This window comes from Cnephaeus nilssonii (assembly GCF_951640355.1).
Source record: "Cnephaeus nilssonii genome assembly, chromosome: 11".
Taxonomy (NCBI): Eukaryota; Metazoa; Chordata; class Mammalia; order Chiroptera; family Vespertilionidae; genus Cnephaeus; species Cnephaeus nilssonii.
The window spans coordinates 39,729,584-39,753,569 of record NC_137082.1 but is presented as its reverse complement, the minus strand read 5'-3'; the positions used below and the strand labels follow the sequence as shown (position 1 = coordinate 39,753,569).

Genomic DNA, 23,986 nt, shown 5'->3' with positions numbered 1-23,986 from the left:
AAGGGTGTGTGTGTATGTGATAAGTAGTACACACTTATATCCTGGTAATATTGAATTTATTTTGTATATACATGTTGGGCGAGACACATTTTTCTATGGTGGGGAAGTTTTTGTACTTATATGCAAGGCTGCTGTATTATAAAGCACCATATTTAAGCACACAAATATATACTAAATAAGGGACAGATGCACAAGGAATTTTAGCAGAGTTTTTCTAAATGGCAAATAATTAGAGGGGAACATATGCCTATGGGCAGCAAAGGATGAAGTGAGGTACCAGGAATTTTAAAAGGGAGATAGAAATGCATATTGTAGAATGCAGTCACGCTCAAGGATGTTTCAGCCTAGAGGGTGTTCTTTCCTAAAGTTTTCTGTTTTTGTGGGTTCTGACATTAAATTTTGTTCTCTCTCTGTACCTATATTCCCCAAAGAAATCGATCATGCTAATCATTCCAACATGGAACAGATTTTCATTCAAACCTCACTTTTCGATGACTTTGTGGTTTGCATGCCTTCTCCCTCCCCAGGGCCTTGTCCTTTCACAGGACTGCCAGGATATGACATTTCATAACAGTGTCATTCCTCATTTATTTATTATTTATACCCCATCTACTTCTAAAAGGTAGCCTACCAATACAAGACACCTATGAATGTGATGTTTTTTCTTGATGTGCATTTTAGGATGGACGTGGTCCTCCTTTAGAACAACTCTACTCTAAGATGGGTTGTGTCCATCTCAGAACTATTCTGCATAGTCTTGATGTGGAAGAGGAAACAAATCTCCAAGAGCAGAGTAGAGAAGAGCATCAGGCATTTCCATCTTCCTGCAGGGTGGTAGTTTAAGCAGCAGGGGCACGGAGCAGAGCAATTGAGCTCCCCAGCAAAGCTGAGCTGTAGCACCTGATCATTATCCTTCAGGTTTAAGTTTTACCTGTTGTGCTCATTGTAACAAAAGAAATGAAATCTCTGTAATTATATTGGATGGGGGAGGAGATCATGTTTTAGTTCCTTTGATCTTGAGCTAGAATAGGCTCTGCTTTTTGGAAATTTAATTTGAAAGAATCCAATGTACACATCTGCTTTTTGTACTGCAATTTCTACTGAGCTTGAAAATAGAAATTTATTAATGCAAACGTGCAGGGTCTGTTCCTTGGGGAAAAAAACACACACATATTCAAAACACAAGGTGATCTTTCTGCATATCTATGGAAGATTTTAATAAATATGTTCTCTGTTTTTCTTCTGGAGTTCAGAAATGAGGGACCAAGTATAAAAATTATAGGACACATTGGGGTACAGAAAGATTCATGATTATTTCAATATTGAAAAGTTTTCAAAGGACAAATTAGATGGTAAAGAGATGAGAAGCATACTGAATCCTCAAAGGAAAAAAAAATAAACCAAAAACAAGTGCGTCATCAAACCATTTTGAGAACATTTGAATTGATGGAAGAGCCCATGCTAAGAGACAAATCTTTCATTTCAATGAATCCAATCTGCCTCGTGTTCTGTAAAATTGCCTTTGCCTAAAAATGGCATGGCATGCAGATTTTAGGTAGGGCACTTTCTCACCCCAACTTAGCCTGCACTCTTTATTTTTGTACCATTACACGAAACTTCACACAAATGATACTTGACTTAATCCTTAGAGTGGCTGGATAGCATGTTCTATTTTGATTAACTTTTTCTTGTTCTCAGTAAATTTCCCAGTAAATACTAAAAATGTCATGAGCATTTTGGGACACGGCTCCTTTAAGCTACTTGCAATCATATAGTTGTTCTTTGTAGGGTTTGAGTGCTTTCCTAAACTTCTCATCTCCAAATGGGCAAAATAAATCAAGAATTGTTGAGAGCCTTCAATCACTGGGTGAGCAGTCATCTCCTAAAGCTGGGAAAGTATCCATTTTCAGTTCTTTGAGTAAATGGAGCTGGTTTCTTACAATATTTGTGCTCTATCAACAGATCTCAAAAACCTGGTTATAAATTACCTAGGCTTATGAAGGAGATCACGATTTAAGAATATATTGAATCAATAAAATTGGTCTTTTTTTAATGTAATGTGATGAGATTTTTTTCAAAGGTGGTAGGTGCACTTCAGCGATGGGTATTGTCATTCTATTCTGTATTTGTAGGTTACTTTCTTCCCCACTGAGTTTTTTATTTATTTATTTTTTAAAGAAACAAAGTGCAAAGCCACCAAGTCAGGCTCTGAATTAGAAATTCTGACTTTAAACCTGGGAGCCTTTCCTTAACCTGTGTCTGAGTTGGTATTTCAGCTGTGTTGCCAGGATAACCTATGACCCTAGTAAATGTACAATTTCATTTGGGTTCAGTGATTTTGGCGTTATAGGACACCAAAGGCCACAGAAATTACTTAAGACACACCATGTTGAGACAGAATTGGCTCCTCAGAGACTTTTGAGTAAGTAGGTTTTCATTTGAACCAGTTTTGGGGGGCCACGGCATGTACTGCTAACCACATCTAATTAATTAATTTCTAACATTTCTATCTACTTGTGACTTTGTCAACGACACACATTTTTTCTTCCTTACGTGCAAGAAATTCAGAATCAAAATTTCTATGTCTAATGGCAGACAGTTGGGGTGCAGCAAGCAAGCAGTCACCCTTAAAAATTAATGAGCTTAATGATGGTAAGAGAAGTGACTGTGATGGTGGTTTGGGAGGGAGGGGCCACAGGCATGGCAGAAGGAGGAAGGCTGGACTCCTCCTAAGTGACAATGATGTGAGCCCCTTCCTTATCTCCCTTCCCCATTCTCCCTTCCCCTCCCCCAGTCGCCACCCCTCGCATCCTCTCCTCTTCACTGGAGCCAGAGCAGATAGAAAGACAGGGCGATTATGAAGACGTCAGTTGGAGGCTAGGCAGGCGAGAGGGGCGCAGTGCTCCAGATGAGGTCCGGGGGGAGCCGAGGAGGGTCACTCATGAACGACCGTGTGTGTGTGTCTGACAGACTGTGAAATGGTGCGTTGTTGCACGGCTGCGCTGCACCTGGGCCCTTCATCTGTGATTGATTGGTTTGGTCATGTGTAATGGTCCCATCTGCTCTGTGTTGTTTTTCTTTTTTTACTTATAAACACCGTTCCCAGCGGCTGAGAGAGGATGAGCTATGTTTTGTCATCTTCACTTACACTTTAGCTCAAAAAAGTGGTCAACTAGGTAAGCTCTAAAGTCTATCCAAGTAATGTAGTAGGAAAGTACGGTCTTCCCCTTTGCTTGATTTGTGTGTGTGTATGTGTGTGTGTGTGTGTGTGTGTGCGCGTGTGTGCGCACGCGCCCTCCTGCGCAAGCGTGTGTGCCTGGAGTTTCATGCTGCCTGTTAATATCTGAATAGTTCATGAACCACGGAAGACCAAAAAATCACAGAAATGATTTGCACAAATCTGTGTATTGTGACTCTTACTGCAGCGAGGAGTGCATTTTTTTTTTTTTGTAACGGAGCCAATACTTAATTAAAACCGCTGACATCATGGTGTTATAATTAAGCGTGGCATTAATTAAGCTGGAATAACGATTTTTTTTTTATTAAGAACTGCTTCCATTGTATAAGACCGTTATCGGCTAAAAACAAAATAATTTTAAAGCAAAAATTAATTCCTTCTAAAGGAGCCCTTTTCAACTTCCCCAAAGTCCAAGTCCAGCCTCAGGGCTGTCGTCATCAGGGGTGTGGGTGTGTGTGTGTGTGTGTGTGTGTGTGTGTGTGTGTGTGTGTGTTGGATGGTGTTGGGATGGGGGGAGAGTGGAAGTGAAATTTGTGTGTGTGTTTTTTTTCACCCAAAAATGCTGATCGGCTCCTGGCATTCTGATGGCTAATTATGCATCGGAGAGCTTCGACAGCTGCATTCATCATCATAAAATGTAATAATTAATGACATTCCAACAAAGAAAAATATGCAAATGAGGACTCATTAGCATTTTCATATTCAGCTTTGATAATGCTTTTGCTGACAAGGTTGTAATTAATGAAAATTCATGTCGCAGTCAGGAGATTGGATCGGTTTCATTCCGCTCACAATTCCCAAATGCTTGCATTATGGAAAATCGGCAGCTCTGCCAACTTTTCAGGGAAGAAAAAAACACACACACACACACACTAAAAGCACCAGATGCAAATTAATGGTAGGGAGTCTTTAACTCTTTAAGCCACCCCCTAAATTTCCATCACAGGAAACATGTGATGAGTTTTAACCTAAGAACTGGATTCTTCTTCGTCTTCTTCTTCTTTTTTTTTAAATAATAGCAATGAAAGTAATTTTATTTGTGACCCCAGTATGAGGATTTCTGGCAAACTTTTTTTTTTTTTTTATATTTAAAAAAATCCCTCTACCTTTTCCCCTCTTTCGTTTTCCCTTTCAAGACTCTTTAAATTTACATAGTAAAACATGTTAGGACAGTCAAGCCCCAGCGTGTTGTGTTCTGTCCTCTAGCTGGCAAATCTACGCCACGACAGTTTATTCATCCACATGCTTTTTGGCGACTCTTCACCACGTATTTGTGCTTAGATCTCCCGGTGCCTCCCTCCGTGCTACCCATAAGGTCCGAAAGAAAAGCAAGTATTCGATTTCTCTATTCAGGGTGGGTGTTTTTTTTTTTCCTTTTCATTTTTTGGATGATAGTTGTTTTCTTAGTGCTTTTTCTGTTTAATCTATTCCCTTTGTGGTTTCGGGTAAGAGTTTGGGAATGTGCCCATAATTCTCTCACTCAACACTTCTGGTTTAGTGTTGGGCTTCAAACGTAATTTTAAAAGACACTGTACAATCAAAATGGATACCCAGAAACCCCAGAACAGAGCTATCGACAAGCATTCAGTACAGAGAGCTATTAATTCATAAACCCTCTGTGTGTTGCTTTCAAACGTGTGACTGTAGATTGGCAAAAACCATTTGATGCCAACGTGGTACTATGTTTTGTCTTCCTAGCCTGAAGTTAAACTGAAAGTTCCATCTTGCCCTCAGCACTACAAAGAAAAACCTCAATAGAGTTCTAACCTGACTTCAGATTTAATCTTTAGGTTAAAACAATGATTACTACTCAGGCAGATATTTTTGCTGGGACAGATGTGTTTGAAAAAAAAAAAAGAAAGGAAAGGTTTGTGTAAGGATTAAGAAAAAGAGAGAAGGAAAGCATATTTCTTTATAAATTGTCAAATTTATAAGTGTTTTCACTCTGGAATGATATAAAACAACTTCAGGCAGTTTCTAAGATGCAGTTTCCTGTTTATTGAAAGTGAAATTGTAATTCCCAAAATTGCTAGTCTAGCATAAATAAAGAGTATAAATATGTCTTGTTAGGGGAAGATAGAAACTTTGATATGTGAGATTTAATATTTAGAGCATCTAAGGAAAATAAAAAGGATCATCAATTATTTAATCAGAAGTTTAATGTAAATCTTTTTTCCCTGTTATGCAATTAAGAATGACTAGGTTTTTATTCCTCATTAATCTCAGAGTTCCAAGAAACAGAATTTTATTTCAATCTCTTGTTTTTTCCAACTTTTGTTTTGTCACTGTGTGTGTGTGTGTGTGTGTGTGTGTGTGTGTGTTCATTGTCTGAAGATCATAGTGGCTCTGCCTTCTTTAAATTCTATTGTGTTAAATAGCAGGCAGAGGAAGGCTTCACTTTTTTCCTTTTAGTTTACTCCTTTTTTATGCAGGCAAACTGCCCATCCAGATGGTAGGATTTCACCTGTAAGCAATCTGAAACGATAGGTTAATTCTGACATTTTATAGAGCTTTTTTATTTTCTTTTCATACTGTACAACTAAGTACAGAGTAAGCACTCAGGATAATGTTTCCCTTTTTTTCTTTTAAAGCACTTCCTGCTGTGATTGGTCCCCCATCTTCCCTCCCCCCCCCAAAAAAAAAAACCACACACACAACAACACACACAAACACACATAAAAAAAAAAAAACAACCCTGTATTTTGGGCTCAATTAAAATCTGGGGCTTTGGGCACTTTGCTGCTATTGTCTAAACCACATCTGATGAAATCTTTGACCACTTCTAATACGTGTGAATGAGGAAGTGATGGCAGAAGTGAAGGAACACGTGCCGACCTGCAGGTTAGTTTGGGAGAAACAGATTATTTTAATTTTATAAGCTCAGGGTTCCACTGGCTTTGATAAACTCACTGTTCGTTTTCTCCCCCTACCAAAGTCATAAATGTTTACTAACTCATTCTTCCCTCAGTAATGCCTAGCATGGTGTTAGCAACCAGAATCCTGAAATGTGATTTTGTTTCCAGTGTGGCTAGCCTCTGGTAGCTTATGTGACTGAGGAAACTGGGGAAATTCTCTGAAATGATTTGTGGACCTGTTATAGGGAATCCCATTATTTCCCAAAGCAGGTTTTGGCAATAGAATGTGAAAGGGAGAAGGAGTCTTGAAGGTTGTTTTTACTCATCATAATTGTAATCATACTGTATTTATAAGTTACTTTGGAATACTATCCTCCTGATTTTATTTCTAGAAATCCTGTGTTGGCATGAATTATTTCCCAGTTATTCACACAGGAGGATGGCTAGAGAAGCATCTTCTCCCCTGGCTTATTCCCTTGGGAGAACATTTTTGAAAGTACTCAACTAATCTTATACTTGTCAGGATTGGGGACCCTAGTTGTGGCATTATTTATTGCTTTTTCTGTTTCCTGTTTTGCACATGTTAATTCCCATGGGCATTTTCTTCTTCAAGTGATGAGATTTCCACTGTCCGGAGCAGCAAGCCACACTGGCTGGAGTTATTGAACTCTGAAATAGGAAACCTGTGGGTGATCCGGTTTACCTCCCCAGAAGCTATTGCTCTGGTCAAGGAGAATTACAGCCCCATGACTGAGAATTTCAAAGTAGTTGTTTCACTAAAACATGCACAGATTTCCTTTCAGGTATTGCAACAAAATCAACATTTGTTTGTGGCCAGTGAAGCCAGTGATCCTGGGTATTCTCATCCAGATGCTTCTCATATTTCCCTTGCAAACTTTCCCATTGGTTGGGGTCTGTGGAGAGATTTAAGTGGCTGGCTGGTGGAAATGTTTGGGAGAACATTTGCGTATCAAAGCAGCCTAAATATTTGCAAAAAATGTTTGCTTGAGAAAAAAGAATCCACTTAGGATTAGGAAGTAACTGCTTAAACATTTAAAAAGCATTTGTGTTTTCCTGAAGTATATTATTCAAGAGCCAAGGCCCAACTTGAATTTCTGGGGTTATCCCAGAATCCATGTTTTGTTTTATGATTAAGATCTTTATATGTGGTATAAAAAAGCAACCCCCCCCACACACATATATTTAACATTTAGTTTGTTATTATTTATAAACCTATAAAACAGAAGATGAGAGAAAGGGCCTCATGAAATGATGAGATATTGAATAATTCTAACCTCATTCTTGCCCTCTGTTTTGTATTCTCCCCTGTAAAACACAGTTGTATTGCTCTGATACGACATTTGGTTCTGTAGGAGTTCAAGAGCTTTCTCATCATAGTAATGGTTTGAGTGGCAACTCTTTCTCTTTTTTTCTTGGTAAAGAGTTTAATGTGGGCTTTTTTGGTGTTCCAATTATTAAAGTTTTAGCTGCATTTCACTGATGGTTTGGAAACAGTGCATACAAAATTCAGTGCAGCCCAATTTTTCCAACTTGTTAACAATGTAGGAGTTGAGCATTGACAATTGCTGTACTTCAAAGCCCCTTGGATCAGGTGTTACTTTACCATCTGGACATTTTAATTAGTAACAAAAATGTGGATCTGGAAACGCAGAAATAGGATCTACAGTACACGGTGGCCCAGTGCTCTGTATTGGTGCTGAGGTGGGCATGGCTATATTGTACAAGTGTGTGTGTATGCGTGTGTGCTCATGTGTAAATGGGATTGTATGTTGAATATGTATTCATTCCTCTTAGGAAACCTAAGTATAGGATTCTGGTGCCCTTTTCAATCTGGGCATTATCACAATACCAACAACATATTTGGCTACTTTTTCTCAAATATCGAATAAAAATGTATAACATATATACTTGCATTCCTACGTAATACTTGCCTGTGTCTTTCTAGTGCTCACATTTCCTCGTGTGGTATATGGTATGGGATGGCAATACAATGCTGACATTGGGCAGGAGATGTGGCTCCTCCATTCCATCGCTGTGGGCTCCAAGTCAAATACATTAACCTCTCTGAATCTCCTTTTATCCTTACCTACAGAATAAAAGTGTTAATGATAATAGTTATGATAACTACTTAACAGAATTATGATGAAGCTTATAAGAACATGTATGTGAAAGCACTTCATAAAATGCAGAAACATAACAAGTGATTTTTAATACAAATTACCATTTCAAAATCTACATACCATCTTCATAATTCATTAATTGTCACATTAAAAATTAAGGAAAATGCAAAATTAAGCTCACAGAAGGTTACTAACAAATAACAACTTTAGGACCACCAGAAAATGTGTTTATAATTTTAAACATGATGCGAAGTGACCCACTTTTATAAAGTATCAGGATATGCTCTTTGAAATAATGTTATTCTGAATTAAGGCAGAAGCCGGGTACATTTGAGAGAAATAGTGACCTTCTGGAGAAATGGAGAGTGAAAATAGTTTAGGGAAATGAGTCTTAGTGTCTTCTCTTTCAGAAAGATGCATGCGGTGTATGTGTATCTTCATTATTATGAGTTTCATGTTTGCAAACCAGTGTGACTACTTAAATGTAATCACCTACTCATTACAATTTATTTCATACTATATTTGCTCAAGAATGCGTCCTGCGTCATCCCCAGGAAAGGGAGGGAGTTGATAAAATTACCTTGGGACACTGGTCCAGATCCACGAGTTTGGATACTTCTATAGAAAGTTTTTTCTTTTTTATTCTAGGCCCAGTTCTCTTCCTGAGAATTCTTCAAGAGAAATAGGGACGTTTCCCCCCCTTTATTGTATAATCGTATACCATTGCATAATGATATTGCTTTGGTCATTTCATTAATTTAATCCTCCCCTCCTTTAATGTAATACATGCATAGCTTGAATACAGTGCAAATATGATTTCTATTACATTGTTTCTAACATCAAATATTTATTATTATACACAACCTGGTTTTATTCAGTGTCTTAGAAAGCTTATCAGACTTGTCTCTTGGACATGGAATCAGCCAGGAGTATATAGCATTCCTTTTCAGTATCATGCTAGGAGATAGTCTTCAGTCAGTTCATTAATTTGTTTAAAATTAAGTAAACCACAGAAGAAACAGGAACATGCGAATTATGATTTCAGTTTTTAAGATTTTTTTTTTTTTGGACTTGAAAATGGAAACTGGTTTCCTTTAATGCTGTCTCAGTTTCATTTAAATGTCCCAACCTAATGACCATTTTCATTTGCATATTCTGATCTAGTGAATAGATAGGGTCTACCAATTATTTGTCTTGAAAATTTTGAAATGAGGCTACAGGTCCTCCCCTTCGCAACCCTGTTTCCTAATAATGGCCACGTGTACCTTAACCTTTAGATTTCAGTACCCACAGTCATGATGTGAGCAAGAAATTATGGAACGTCTTTAAAAACTGTCTCATAAAAAGGGATTCAGTTAAAAATTAGGGAGAGAGCATTTAAAATTTAATAAGAAATAAAGTAATTCAAAGTAAAGTCTGTAGCCAAACTCCTTAATTGTGATGCATTTGCTGAGTTCCCCTCTTCCATCGTCGGGCCTGCTCTGATGCCATATGGCCTACCATGGAACATTTAACTTGTCAGATATAATGGATTGTCCTGGAAGCAGATTTTTGCTTTGAGCACTCGGCTCCTTTCTTGCATTTCACTCTCAGCTCCAGGCTGCAGGATGAAGGATTGTGGTGGAAATGCAAAGAAGAGACACACAGTTGATTCCCCTTAAGAGAGTGACCTATATGCCACAGAATTTTACCCACGTAAAGAGGCATTATCCCCGTCACTGGCCTTAGCAGGCTGCATGTCAGAATCATTTAAATGTGCCCGGACTTAACAGATTGTGCAAACATTTCAGAATTGAGTGCTTAGGAATAATAAAGCATCGCCATTGTAACTTATGCAGAAATGGTGTAGCCACATCAGCCAAAAGATAAGTATTATTTATCGTGACCTCCTTATAACATAAACCACCTGGATTGTAGATGTTGTAAATTCAGTTTAACTTTCAAATTTACTAAGAATGCTTCCAAAAAATCACCTGATGGAGATGTTACAAGGCTTCATTGTTTTGCTTGGTGAGGAGAGGTGAGGTTGAAATGATCATTTAGGTGGACGGACAAGTGGCAATTAATTATCCTACCAAGCCTTCCATCTTGAAACTTAAGTGCAAACCTTCTGTTTATTCTAACATACGAGATTGAACATCCTGTAGATTATTTAATTTTTATCTGTTAATGTAAAAAGCATAGTGGTTGGTGTTGATTTGGTTCTTTCATAAGGTGATTCTTTTTTTCATATTAATTTGTGATACTGTTTCTGAAATCAAAAGCCTGGAAAGTACGAGGAGGAGTTTATGACTTTTGCATTTATAGGAAAACTTCCTTAAAAGCATAAACAGTGACCATTCCGTTGGTACACGTACACATATAGCTAAGAAGAACTCTTTTAGCATATAGCCTAGTGTAACCCGAAAGCTAATATAATACAGAGGCCCGGAATGGACAAATTATAAATAATCAAGTACAAACTACAAACCAGTGGAAAAATAAGTAACTTATGGACCTTAAAATGGTACATATTTGATTGTTCTAGGGTTACAAAAATTAACAAGTATGTATGTGACACATGTAAATATACTAAAAGACACTCTGTTTGCAAAGGGTAATTTAATATACTCATCAAAATGTATGTTTATGTGTTAAAAATTTAACATTTCATTTACTTGTACAAATTTATTTATTGTTGATAGTTCTTAATAGTGATCTATAAAAACTATAGTGGCCTTGAGAACTGGTATAACCTTACTTCTATACAAAGAAGATATTTCTTTTTAATGATCAATTTCCCATGAAGCAGCTAGGAAATTTCTGTTAAAGTCAGTATTTACTAATAAAGTGCATTTGTATGTATTTCTTACTAATCCTAAACCGAGCACATTTGTTTTTTTAATGCCACTGATAGGATGATTTTTTCTCCCTCCCTGTATTAAAATTTTGGTTAGGCTTATCCTAAGTGAGTTTAAGTGGTGGCTGGCCAGAGCTAGTTCTTGTTGGGGTATGTGCGCCCTCTGCTGGCTGCTCAGATTGGAGCCAACTGGTGTGTGAGTTCTTAATAGCTTATTTTTCAAGGTTAGGGTTTTTTTGTTTTGTTTTGTTTTTTGCACTTTTACACAGCTAATATATTTGCAGTAATTATAAAGTTGCAGGTTAATACTGAGTATGGCAGTTAATTTGTTTTTATTTGGAAATGAAAGGTTTTTGTTTTGTTTATCTGTGCGTGTTTCTTTGTCTGTTTGTTTGCTTGCTTTTGCTAAATCAGAGTCCTGATAGTTTAAATAACATGAAAAGTATATGGTACTCTTGAGTTTTTAAGTGGTTGATTTTACATTTCCGTTAACCATATTTTTGTAGTTCTTCCTGGCCCGATTACACTTAAGAATTCTTGTTTGATTTAAAAGGATAAATCATTAAAATTTTGAAACATTACTTTTTGTAGGTAATGGATCTGATAGGCAGTCCCTCATGAAGAACTCCCTGAAAGAGTTGACAGTTTTCACAAGGAAAAAGAGCTGATATTTGCATGAATATGTGTCATAAAGACATTTTTTTGTTTCCTGCAGATCAAATTAAGCTATTCTTCCCGGCAGACATAGAGAATGGTAGTTTGAGTGGAACCTTTTTGGTTTTGTTTTGCTACTTTGAGTTATTGTTGATGTATGAGATGTTAAAGGAGCAAGGACCAGCTTGGTCACAGGACCAGCTTCTACAAGGGCAGCCACGGAGGGAGCATCCTGGCCTCTGCTCACAGCGTGGCTGCAGAGCATCCCTGGTTGCTGGTCGTGAAGACCAGGCCTCTGTATAAGGAATGTGTCTTAGAAATGGCAACAACTTTTGCTGACACATTTTTATCAAGTTCTTTATGAAAATCAATTATAAGTGATTTTTACATATCTCTAAAATGAAATGTCTTGTTGAATCAGTATGGTGTTATATGTTAGATCTTTACAGTTCTTTTCTTTTATATTAAATTTTTAAAATAATTTGTGAGAAAATCCCATCCAAAATCCAAAACCAGCTCCCCCAAATATGAAATGATTCAAAAGCTTGGATTTGAGCCCTGGCTGGTGTGGCTTAGTTGGTTGGGCGTTGTCCCGTGCACCAAAAGGTTGCAGGTTTGAGTCCCAGTTAGATCACCTGCCCAGGTTGCCTGCTCATTCCCTGGTAGGGGTGTGCAGGAGACAGCCAATTGATGTTACGCTGTTGAGGAAGAAGGAAAATGTCATCTAAGTTTTTTTATTTTTTCAGGTTTTTATCTTTCCATTTTTAGGTACCAGTGACTTTAAAATTCGTTTTGAATAGTCATATAACTATCTGTTTTTAGTTACTTCGATTTATTTACCATTGTCAAATAACTACAAACTGCACTTTTAAAAAAATATATATTTCATTGATTTTTTACAGAGAGGAAGGGAGAGGGAGAGAGAGTTAGAAACATCGATGAGAGAGAAACATCCATCAGCTGCCTCCTGCACACCCCCTACTGGGGATGTGCCCACAACCAAGGTACATGCCCTTGACCGGAATCGAACCTGGGACCCTTGAGTCTGCAGGTCGACGCTCTATCCACTGAGCCAAACCGGTTAGGGCACAGACTGCATTCTTATATCAAGTTCCCACTAAGTCTGTTATAATGGCATTTTGCAGTATCTCCCATACCTGTCGTTCCTGTTGCCACCTGTTACCAAGACACTGGTGTATCAGGTGCTCTTCCTCTGTGCTTCCTCATCATTCCTGTTTTAATCCTGGCCTAGCTACATTATTGGGCTTGCTCCCCATTTCAGCCATCCAAACTCTTATTCCCTGAGAATAATGTCCATCGTGACATCGGTACGTGGAGACACTCCACAAATAGTGATTTTCCTGTCCCATGTTTTTGGGGCCTCATTCACGAACCCATTCAGATGATCATTTTTCCAAGTGTCAGATGTGAAAATTGCCGTGTCTAAACAACTGTCCCATGTAATGTATTTTATTTTTGCCTATTGTGATAGGATGAGGTCACTGTTCCAACTACCCCCCTCCTCCTTCCTCCTTCTCTGATCATCCTTTCCTCTGCCTCTCCTCTTCCTTCCTGTGCCCTGTACCTTCCTCTCTGGACTTAGTCATGCTAATATATTCAGTAACTGGAAGCTTTTCTCAAATATCCAGTGTGGGACTGAGTGGCTTTGTCATTTTATCTGGGAGCCATCACCTTCCTTTGACCGTGACTAGTGTCACAGGGGAGTCATACTCTGAGAAGCTTGGGCCAGTGAACCTCGGAGTTTGGTTTTCGTAAGTCTATTCTCTTAAAGTTGATCTGGAAGAGCAGGCTCAGACGTTAGCAGTCTTCCTAGTTTACCTGTTTTGTGGATGCCCTCAAATATATTTTGAGTTCTGGGCTATTTCCCCTTAACTTCTCAGTAGTGTATGTTCAGGGACCATAGACCAATTATAATACAGTACTAGAGCTAGAGAAATGCTCATCTAGTATATTATAGATACATATGTAAGGGACAGTTGAATTACCTTCTGTCTGGGGTTTAAAATGTTACTTATATACACGTAAGCTCAGCTTGAAAACTGAGGCCATCACCTGCCTATGCAGCGCTAAAATACGTATTTTTCCTGTGTAAACACTCTATAACAAGCATAATACTAGTAAACCTTCTCCCCTCCTTTCTGTTCCACTACACCTCATTTAGAGTTTGGTCATTATTATTTTTTATTTTTCATGCTAGTGAGACTCTGTTAGAACATCATGTTTAATGGGCAGCGAATAATTTATTACTAAAAGTGATTTGTGTGGTGAAGTATAGCTGCTGATTTTCTTTAAATTTGCTGATAAATTCCAAATAATTGAGACCGGAAACCAAGTCTTACTCCTCTGATGTTGTCTCTTCGGAGTCTGGCCAGTAGTGTCATTAATCTGTCTCCTCCAGAGGGATCCGAGAACCAGGCTCTCTCTTAGGGGTGGGTCTGTAATGCCTTCCATACAGCATGGGCAGAGGAGAGTGATTGGGGTCTTTTAAGTTAAACCCAGTAATGTTCACTAGAGGTTGCTCTGGGAAGCCTGAGGATGACTCTGGCGTGGGGGAGGATGGGGAAGAGATGCTTTTGGAGCAAGGGTTGATGGGAGAGCAGCAGTTGTTCACCTCCAGGAGTCTCATGTCTTGGACTTGCATTGTTTATCAGGGAAATCTGCTTGGTAATATGAGATACATTTCTTTCAAACAGTCAGTATTTATTAGTGGAGACCAACAAATGTAAAGGCTAGTATGCTTCCAGGGAAAGGTTTCTCTGACCCAGCAAATTTCAGCCTTCTTCATCTCATGTCACACGCAAGCTAATTACTAAAATTCTGCAGCACACCAAAAATATATTGTAGGTATAATTTTGATTTACTCATACCAGACACCTACTGTTGTGTTGTCTGTTGTCATTTATTTATTTATTTGTTTACAATCTAAGGGAAAAGAAGTCAGTGCCCCTGACGAAATAGTCAGGTATTGCATGTTTAAAAAATTATTGTGGAACATTGGTTTGCAAGTCGCTGCTTTAATCCTTAAATGGTTCCATGGTTACTGTCTGAAAGGGCTCGTAGAGCAACAATTGTTTGTTTTTTTAAAATCTAGTTAAATAGGTTGCATCAGGTAGTAATTGATTTTTTGTTATCCACTAGGATACCAGTTTATAGGAGTTTCATCCTATATAATAAAAGCATAATATGCAAATTGACTGAATGGCAGAACGACCAGTCGGCGGGGGGGGGCGGGGCTGGCGAGCAGGTGGCCCCAGGACAGCCAAGGCGCGTGCCAGCGGGCAAAGGGAGGGGACAGTGATGGGGGGAGCGGGGCCGCACCAGCCAGCGCCGTCCCCTGATCGGCCACCTGGTTGCCTTCTGCAGAGGGAGGCCAGCAGCAGCAGTGGCAGGGTAATGGGGGCGGCGCAGGTCACCTCCCGCAGAGGGAGGCCAGACTGCAGCTTGGACCCCCTCCCCATGGGGAGCAGGCCTAAGCCGTCAGTAGGACATCCCCCAAGGGCTCCCAGAATGTGAGAGGGTGCAGGCCAGGCTGAGAGACCCCCTCCTGCTTCGCCCTCCCCTCCCCGGCCCCCAGTGCACAAATTTTCGTGCACCGGGCCTCTAGCCTATTATAGCTTTAAAGGCAGTGCCTGCCACTTAAATTGGTTACTCCCTGGCTTGTTAGCCTAACCAGTGGAATTTTATTAAAAAAAAAATAGAATGCCAGATCCCATGCTACTGAAATCAAGTACTCTGAAGTAGAGACCCAGGTCTCTGTTTCAAGAAAAGTCTTACAGGTAGTCATGATCAGCAAGGTTTCTTAGCCCAGCAATTGAATTTTGGGGGATTCTTTTGCTCCACACCCATTCTCTGTCTTCATTTGCTCCTAAGACTATAGCAAAAATGTTTAATTTCTGCTTGCTTTTGATACCTTTAGTATGTATTGCAAATATCACCTTTTTCATTTATATATGAAATTATTATTTCTTCTAATAAAAAATAAGATTCAAATGCATGTGTTGTTTCCTCAGAGACCACAGAACTCCTCAATTGCCTTGCTTATACACCCAATCATAACAGACTCTGAAAGATAAATGTAGAATAGGGTTGATAGAACTAGTAAAATCTTATTTCCATGAAGCCAGGGCTAAGTAACTGATTAGAAGTAAGTTAAATGATTTCAGGGTTGCCCTTAGTCCTTCAGGTCTCTAGGGGACCCTTGTACAAATTGCTGATTCAGAAAATCATTACTCTGGTGGCTCAAGTGGCACTTTGGTGGCCTTAAAGAGTTATTTGACACACCTCCCCACACAGCTAAGTTATCCCCATGATTATGTTGATTAATTGCACCCTCTGTGGAATGAGTGTTATTTTCAATTAAAGATTTTCCTGCATTTGGAAAATAAAGCATAAAACTCGTGTCCTTTAATTTGATCAGGTGCACACATCTCCTAAACCTGACACTGAATGAGGGGGATGGTTTTGACTGTTGTTGTCTTGGGCATGTGAAATATTCTAAGATAGTATTTTTATTCCGCATTGTGAGAATGTAGTTTTTGATCTCCCAGAGGATGGTCACTCAGAATGTTGATCAGTTTTAACATTCTCATCCGTCAAAGGACTTGAGAACTCCTCTTTGACTTACTACATGTTTAGTCCAAATTATTTGAGGGGAGTGTTGTGAAACACAGGGAAAAGAACACAGGTGGATACTCTTTGTGACTACAACATATGCTGATAATACACTAGAATATGCCAAAAAGAGGTGGCATATTGTGAAAATGGGCTTTGGTACTGGAACTGGAAGTTTTTGTTCTAGCTTTAACTCTTAATATTTGTATAACTCTTATATAAGCTGGTTTCTTAATTCGAGTAATCTCATCTATAAAAATAGGGATTAAAATGTCTATCTAAGGGATTCTTAAGGTGTGTTGTCTTAAATAATACAAGTCAAATTACTTTGGGTACTTAAAGTGCTTTACAAATGTAAGTGCTTTACGGATAATTGAATATCAATTTGAACCTAGCCCCCAAAAATGTTGAGTTTTGATGATGTCTCAAGATGCTCAGCATATTTGGAATTTGAGTGCATCCACTGTTTGAAGGGAGAACAGTGTCTAGACGAGATGAGGTGAATCAGTGATAAAATGCAGCCAAAACTCCAAATTTTCCATGATCAGAGCCATAGATCATAACTGAATATTCTATTTTTATGACTTAAGAATATCAGTGAAAGAGACGACTAATACTATTTTTTTCCCCTGGGAAAATGGTTAGCTTCCTTTTTCCCATTAGTCTTTGGTATAAACTGTGTGCCTAATCACCTTTTCTCCCACTTTCCTCCCCCTGATTTTAATTTAGAAAAAAAGGGAAGAGGAGAATTTTCCAAGCTATGGATGACTAGTTTATCTACTGGAATTGAGTTATAATTCTTTTAGCATGAAATTTATTAAATTTTGATTCCTTAATGCCTGTGGGTGATGACAGGTTGTCCTGGTATAGTAAGGTTCTATAGAAAAGAACCAATGTTCTCTGTATTTTAGAAACCAAAAGACTAACATCAACTTCTGACTTTTTGCAAACCCAGACTCTCACCTCCAGGCTAGGAGTAGCGATAACAAGGTTGACCAGCTAGTGAGAATAGCAAAGATGTATCTACATAGAAACAAATTCAAAAAGTCAAAAATGCTTTTAGACCAATTTAAATTAAATTAAATTTTAAAAAATGTATATTATTTATTTGATAGAAAATTACAAACATATATTAAACCAATACATTTTTAGTGTTTTTAATAATAGTAGTTCCTAAAGTTCCTCGGGACTTATATTAATAGACAAAACGATTGGAGCAGTTATGTGTTGTGAGGTTACTATTTCACAAAAGACACTTGTGATCTATGCTGTGTGGTCCTGTATTATACTTATATTTTTGCTTTTACTCTTTGCTGTGCATTTAAAATGAAGTTATATTCTTCACATCAGGAATGTGTAGAGGAGCAGTTTGCTGCCATGTTTTTGTTGCTTTGTTGCTTCAAGTTCATGTGGAGATGATTGTGTTTTGTTGTATGACGTCACAGATTCTGGTGCATATCATTTGCACAGCTCTGAGGTACCTAGAGACCATTTAGGAGTAAAACACCATGTACATGTAAATGATCCCCACTTATAAGACACTTTCATTAATTTCTTATCAAATTCATGAGTGTTTTGGGGTCTGGGATTTCAGTCTTCAGTATTGGGCTTCTTGTTTATTGATAGTCTCCTCCCCGCCCCCCTTTCCCTCTTCCCTCACTCGGATTTAAATAGCAGCAGCACAGAATAGTGCTAAAAGTCCAACCTTTGGAATCAAAGTGCCAGGATTTGATTCCCGGGCCTAATCACTTAGCTCCTGCGTGACCTCTGGAAATTTCTATAACTCAGCTTCCTCATTTATAAAATGGGGTTTACATTACCCACCTCACAGGGTTGTTGTGCAGCTTGAATAAATTAGTCTATATACACCCTTTGCATTGTGGGTAATATGTAACAGGGGCTCAGCTATTCTTATTTGAGCAAGGGAGGAAAAGGCAGACATGGAAAAGATGAAAGGACTGCGAATAATGACCTCATGTATATTTTCAGAACCATTAAGAATTGCAGTCATTGTTTAATGAAATAGTCTTTTCAATATAAAGAAAATTTAATAGGGTAACCAGGAATAGGTTAGGGTTGGGGACAGGGACACAGATTTATTCTGACTGGAACATGGTGATGATGAGTTCCCTAGTCTGATGGCTGGGAACAAAAGGCTCATTCTTCAGTTCCCAGAATGAGGATTAACAGGGAAGCAGCCTTGCCTGGTATTGTCCTGCAGCATCAGATCATTGTGAGCAAGGCTTTTCCTGGGACAGGTTTCACTGGAGAGGTACATTTTTTTCGGTAGTACGTGAAATACCTACCATTTACATATAATTTTAAAAGTGGCCTTTTAAGAATGAATGGCTCAAAACCTGAACATGACCTTGTTATTATCCTACTGGTCAACCACCAGTGGGATCGCCCATGTCACAGCGTATCTACAGAAATCATCAATACGTTGTTCTTGTTATTTCTCACTTTTACCATGTAGATTAGAACTTTCCAGATGTAGGAATCTATCAAAATGGTCTCATAAGTCCATTCATTCACAGGGATACTTCCTAGCTGTATAGCATGTACAACAGGATGCTATGTATATGGATGTATTGGAAGAAAAATTGGAAGTCAAATAGAAAATTATATAAGAACATAAAAGTATTTTGGAAGAAAAATCGCAAGTCAAATGGAAAATTATATAAGAACATAAAAGTATTACATTAGGAATTATATTAGCATTTGTTAACCATAGTGCCCCAAATAAAAACCACTTTTTTTTCCCTTATCCTCCTTGGGGATTATTGAATAGATCAGCAAATATATTGGTCTTTAAAAAATTGGAAGTAACTTATGCAGTATTTTCTACTTAGATTAGATTTTCATGGGGAACAGAAGACGCAAGTGAATCTTTTATTGATTGTCACTTGGTGCCATTTCTAATTATCAAATTTAAATATAGGTTCAGCAGCTGATGGATTCAATTTGGACAAAACACGTGTTGACTTTCTGGGTTGTTTGCTCACTGTAGATGCCGACCGTTCTGGATAAGGGGCTGCGTGTTGGTCTCCTTTGTCTCTGGAAGGATTGATTGACTGATGTTGTGTCTGCTCCCTTACAGCGTTTTTCTTGCTTAACTTTAAAAATTGTGACATAGTATCACATGCTCCTTGTATACATCATTTCTGGGGAAGAAACTTGTTTAGCCAATATGTCGGCTCCGTTTATGAAATCCTCTCTGTAGCTTTCATTCAGCCTTCAGTGTACTCCATTAGGTCACATCGTTCGTTTCATCCACGGCACATCGTCCCCAGCAGCAGAATGTCACATTTTGGTCCTCTTAGGTATAAGAATGAATCAAATGCCTGACAAGATTTGTTTCTGGTACACATTTGAGAACCACCCCTACGCCACACACACACACACACACACACACACACACACACACACACACACACACCACCCTTTCTGGGCATACGACAAATGTTACTAACGGGTACCTTTAGTTTTTAGAATATGGACAGCAGTACTCCGCGCAGTAAAAGACTTGAGCGATTAATGCTACCCTTATGCCTCTTTGGAGTAGTTTTAGCCATGGGGCTTGGCACTGCCACCATTGTCTTTGTGCCAAAAACTATCCGCAGCGGCTGTCGCATTCTAGTACTGGAGGGTTGTCTCAAAAATTCCGCAGTGAGCACGCCGCTTGTTCATCACTGCTATCTCTTTTAAATATTGAAAAAACCCCCAGAATCTCGAGCTCTCAAAGCTCGGCGGTGGTTGTGGGGCTGGGGGTGGGTGGGTGGCGGAGAATGGAGAAAGGAGGAAAGAGCTGTCTGCCCAGCCCGTGGGGCTAAGTGACAGAAGCCCATGCCTGCCATCGAGGAAGCGCAGATATTTGGGAGCTTTTGTGTGCACGAGCACGGAGAGTTACTTAAGAATCATACTCGAACATGTTACCAGCACTCTTGAACATTTTATTTCCTGAAACAAATGTTCCAGTGAATTTTTAGCAGAAAATCAACATCAAGACCATAGCTGATTTTTAGTGGACAATTGACACAAAAGATGTATTTATTTGCCTAGAAACTGAGGTGTCATTGTAAAATGGCTGCTTTCTGTCATTAGGAAATGATAGGAACAGATATAATACGTCTGAGAAAGCGCTTGGGTTTCTCCTCAGTCTCTGATTATTTTGCTCCCAAACGGGGGTTTGGGCTCCGAGGGCAGATTTATAGTTGAATTTGGGAACAAAAAGATGTAATAAAGTTAAAGGCTTACACTATCAGAATGAAATGTGTTCGCTCATGATCTCTGGAGCGATCTATTTGATGGTAAAAGTGGATGCTACAGATGAAATCTTTACAAGGAGCATAATCCTAAAAAAAAAAAGAAAAGAAAGAAAGGAAGAAAAAGAAATGCACCTCCCAGCCTCCTGCTGGCTGCACTGCCTCTTTGGTACCTCGCAGACTTCGACAGAGTCCTGGACTGGTGCCCATTGATGTCATGGAAACACTCAAATTACTGAGAATGATTCATGTCTATGCTGGTCTCTTATCCTCCCCCACACAAACACGAGTAGATTTTTAACCCTGACAACTTGTAATTTGCAGTGGGTTTATTTTTGTATCTGGATAAATATTTTTTAACAAGCAAAATTAAGATTAAGCGGTCTGTATCTGATATGATAGTAAAGAGTGCTGGGCCTTGTAGCCTGGAGTACTTTGGGGACTCGGTGCAGCATGAATTCATATTCTTCTCATCTCTCCCTCCTCCTTCTCTCCCTTCCTACCCCCTTGCTTTTCCATTCCACTCTCCCTCTCTTTATTTCTCTCCTCTCCCATTTATTCTCATTTCCCTTTTCTCCCTCCTTCCCTGCTTCCCTCCCTCATCTGTACTATTTACACTGACCTTCTAGCTTCAAAATAATGGAAGGGATAGCTCTAACTTGTATATACATACATGAATTGAGGCAAATCCTGGTAAGAAAATTAATCTCTGAGGTCCGCGTGCTGGACTCAAGTTGGGAAAGAATGCCAGGTGGTGAAATTCTATAGGGGATAAATTCAGTAATTCCTTCTAGAGAGAAAAATAGATAGTCTTTCTTACTTTAAATTGTATTTTATAATTCAGTTTTTAGAAATTACCAAAACAGGTTACTACATGTTCCATCTCCTAGGCAGTCAGAGCAAATTCTACCTCATCTATTCCTTTATCTATCATCTATCTTTCTGTCTGCCTGCTTGTCTGCCTACTTGCCTACATCTCTACCTGCCTTTCTAGTTGTTAAACAAGTGAGTATTATGTCAAAGTGAATTATGATGTGGTTGTATGGATGCTTTTAAAGTGCAAGAGCTTAAGGAAGGACATATGCCATTCGATAGCTTATAAAGGTTGAGTCTTCTTCTGTTAGTAATATTTGTAGAGAGAAGCTAAGGGGCATCTATAGGTTATATTTGACTTGCACAGAAGAGTAGATATGTATGCATGGGCATTTGCACTACTGAACCAGTAAATGAGTTTTTTCTTCAGTGTAAAATCCCCATACAATTAAAGTTATTCTCTTAGATGTCCCAAGGGTGATAGTATGTCTGTGAGATGACATCCTGTTCCATAGGAATTGAAACTGATATGGACATTGATTTTCTACTTTGCACTGAACAATATACCAGAAATGGGATGTTTTCTCAAGTTTGAGATTCATTGAAATCAGTAGAAAAGTTAATGCTGGGGGAGAGAGGGTTAATTTTAAGACTCAGGTTTGGCTTTCTCTGAAAAGTCATCTTCTATTATATATATATATATATATATATATATATATATATATATATATATAGTGACTTAGATACAAGGTGCACTTTTGGTCAGATAGAAGATTTAAAGGCACATTCTTTGTGTAATATCACGAAGGAATGCACTAATAGCATTGTCACAAAACTAAAACATAAAAAATGATCACTGTTCCTTTTCATATTTGCCATACCTTGGCTTGAGGGGAAATTGAGGTGGATACCATTCAGTCTCTAAAAAATACTAGTTTTGAATTTTCTCATCAAAAGAAAGAATAGTATAATCCTAGGAGTAAAGTATAGTGTTCCTTAAAATTCTGTTCTCCAAAAAAGAAGTATCCTTCAGTCTCAGGCAGCGTGGGGTTTGCGTTCTGGGTACTTGGCTGTCCCTAGACCTTTGTAATGTGTGGTCTGGGTCCATTTTCTGTGATAACTCTTCATATGTCACTCACTAAACTCTACTGCTTAGATCTCTTGTAATGTGGTTTCATTGTCTTCCTTGCTGATCATTAAGGCTAACCATACTTGAAAAAGAAACAAATGAGCAGCCTTGATTACATCCTTAGATGTGGCCAAACAGCTTCTGAGGCTGCATACATCTCTGTATATAGAAGTTAGGTTGTTAGAATTGGAACAAGATATTCACATTCCATTAGCCCATGTCCTGCCGAGTCTACTGGTAGAATCTGAACTTGGGATCAGAGTCGGCAATTTTTCAAAGCCCTCTTTTCCAAATGTAAATTCCATCATCATTTTGGTCACGATGGAATTTACTCCTGGGAAAGGGAGTTAAAAAAAGAGAGAGAGTGTCTCAGAATTTTGAGTAGTTTCTTTTGCTGTATTCACCATCTGGAAAGCCTTGATTGATTAGCTTTGGCCTCACCATTAAGTGTCAATATAATCAATGGGAATTCCTAGACTAGGGTCATTACATAGATAATTTGCCTGCTGTGTAAATAAAAATGAAATTGTTTAAATTTTGTGAGAGAGAAAGCAAGTGAAAATAAGAAATGACAATTTGTTTGTTAGAGAAAGTGGAGGCCATTGGAATGACAGTTTTTGGAAGTGTGGAGCAGTTTGGCTAAGAATAGGAATGAAGGATATTTTTTTCCAGTTTATCATAGCCGGAGTGAGGAAGTGTTATTCCCTCTCTTGCTTGCATACTAGTACATTGCCAGTAGTGCCTACTTTACGTATGTAAACATCGGGGAAGAGAAGTAGATGTCTATTACCTGGAAGCTTTTTTTTTTTTTTTTTTTTTCAAGGAAAAAACCATTTACACTTTTTTTGTTGTTTCTCTTGGCAGGTAAAACAGAAAGGGGCTCATATTCATCTTATGGGAGAGAATCAAACTTACAGGGTTGCCACCAGGTAAGTGAGGATCTTGCAAGGGGAAGGGTTGGGAGAATTAGCCTGGTACTTCGGTTTATTTTATAAATTAGATGATGCATTTTGGACTGTGACACTAAGATGCACCGAGAGTCTGCCGATGCCTCTTTCGTTTAAAAAGTAATGGAATAGCACAGAGCTTGGAGGTAACAGGCACCTCATCTTTAGCTCTCTGGCATATCAGAACTACATTCACTGGCTTGCTTTTATTTTTTAATTCATCAACCGGTACCAATGGCACTGTTTGCAAACCAGCGATGTCGGTTAAAGTGGTTCCATCAAAAGAGTTTATTTGCAATTGAGAACTTAAGAATTTCTTACACTAGAAATACTTCGTGCAGCCATGTGTCAAACCCTGGGTTTGGTGGCTGCTGCCCTAAATTATAGTTTTCATAGGGGCTGTATGATGTTGTGTGAAAACAGGGTTGTATTGAGGGATAAAAATGTCTGTGAAAATATGATTTGTTGTCCCT

General features: G+C 38.6%; 1 protein-coding gene across 17 annotated transcripts in view; it reads left to right on the top strand.

Moving 5' to 3' along the window:
• TCF4 (transcription factor 4) overlaps nt 1–23,986 on the top strand; it is a 340,184-nt gene that overhangs the window by 151,366 nt on the left and 164,832 nt on the right. For all 17 annotated transcript variants that reach the window (XM_079784804.1, XM_079784818.1, XM_079784802.1 and 14 more), the window contains one exon: nt 23,431–23,495. In XM_079784804.1, the coding sequence (XP_079640930.1) occupies nt 23,431–23,495 (65 nt within the window). The remainder of the gene's footprint in view (nt 1–23,430; nt 23,496–23,986) is intronic.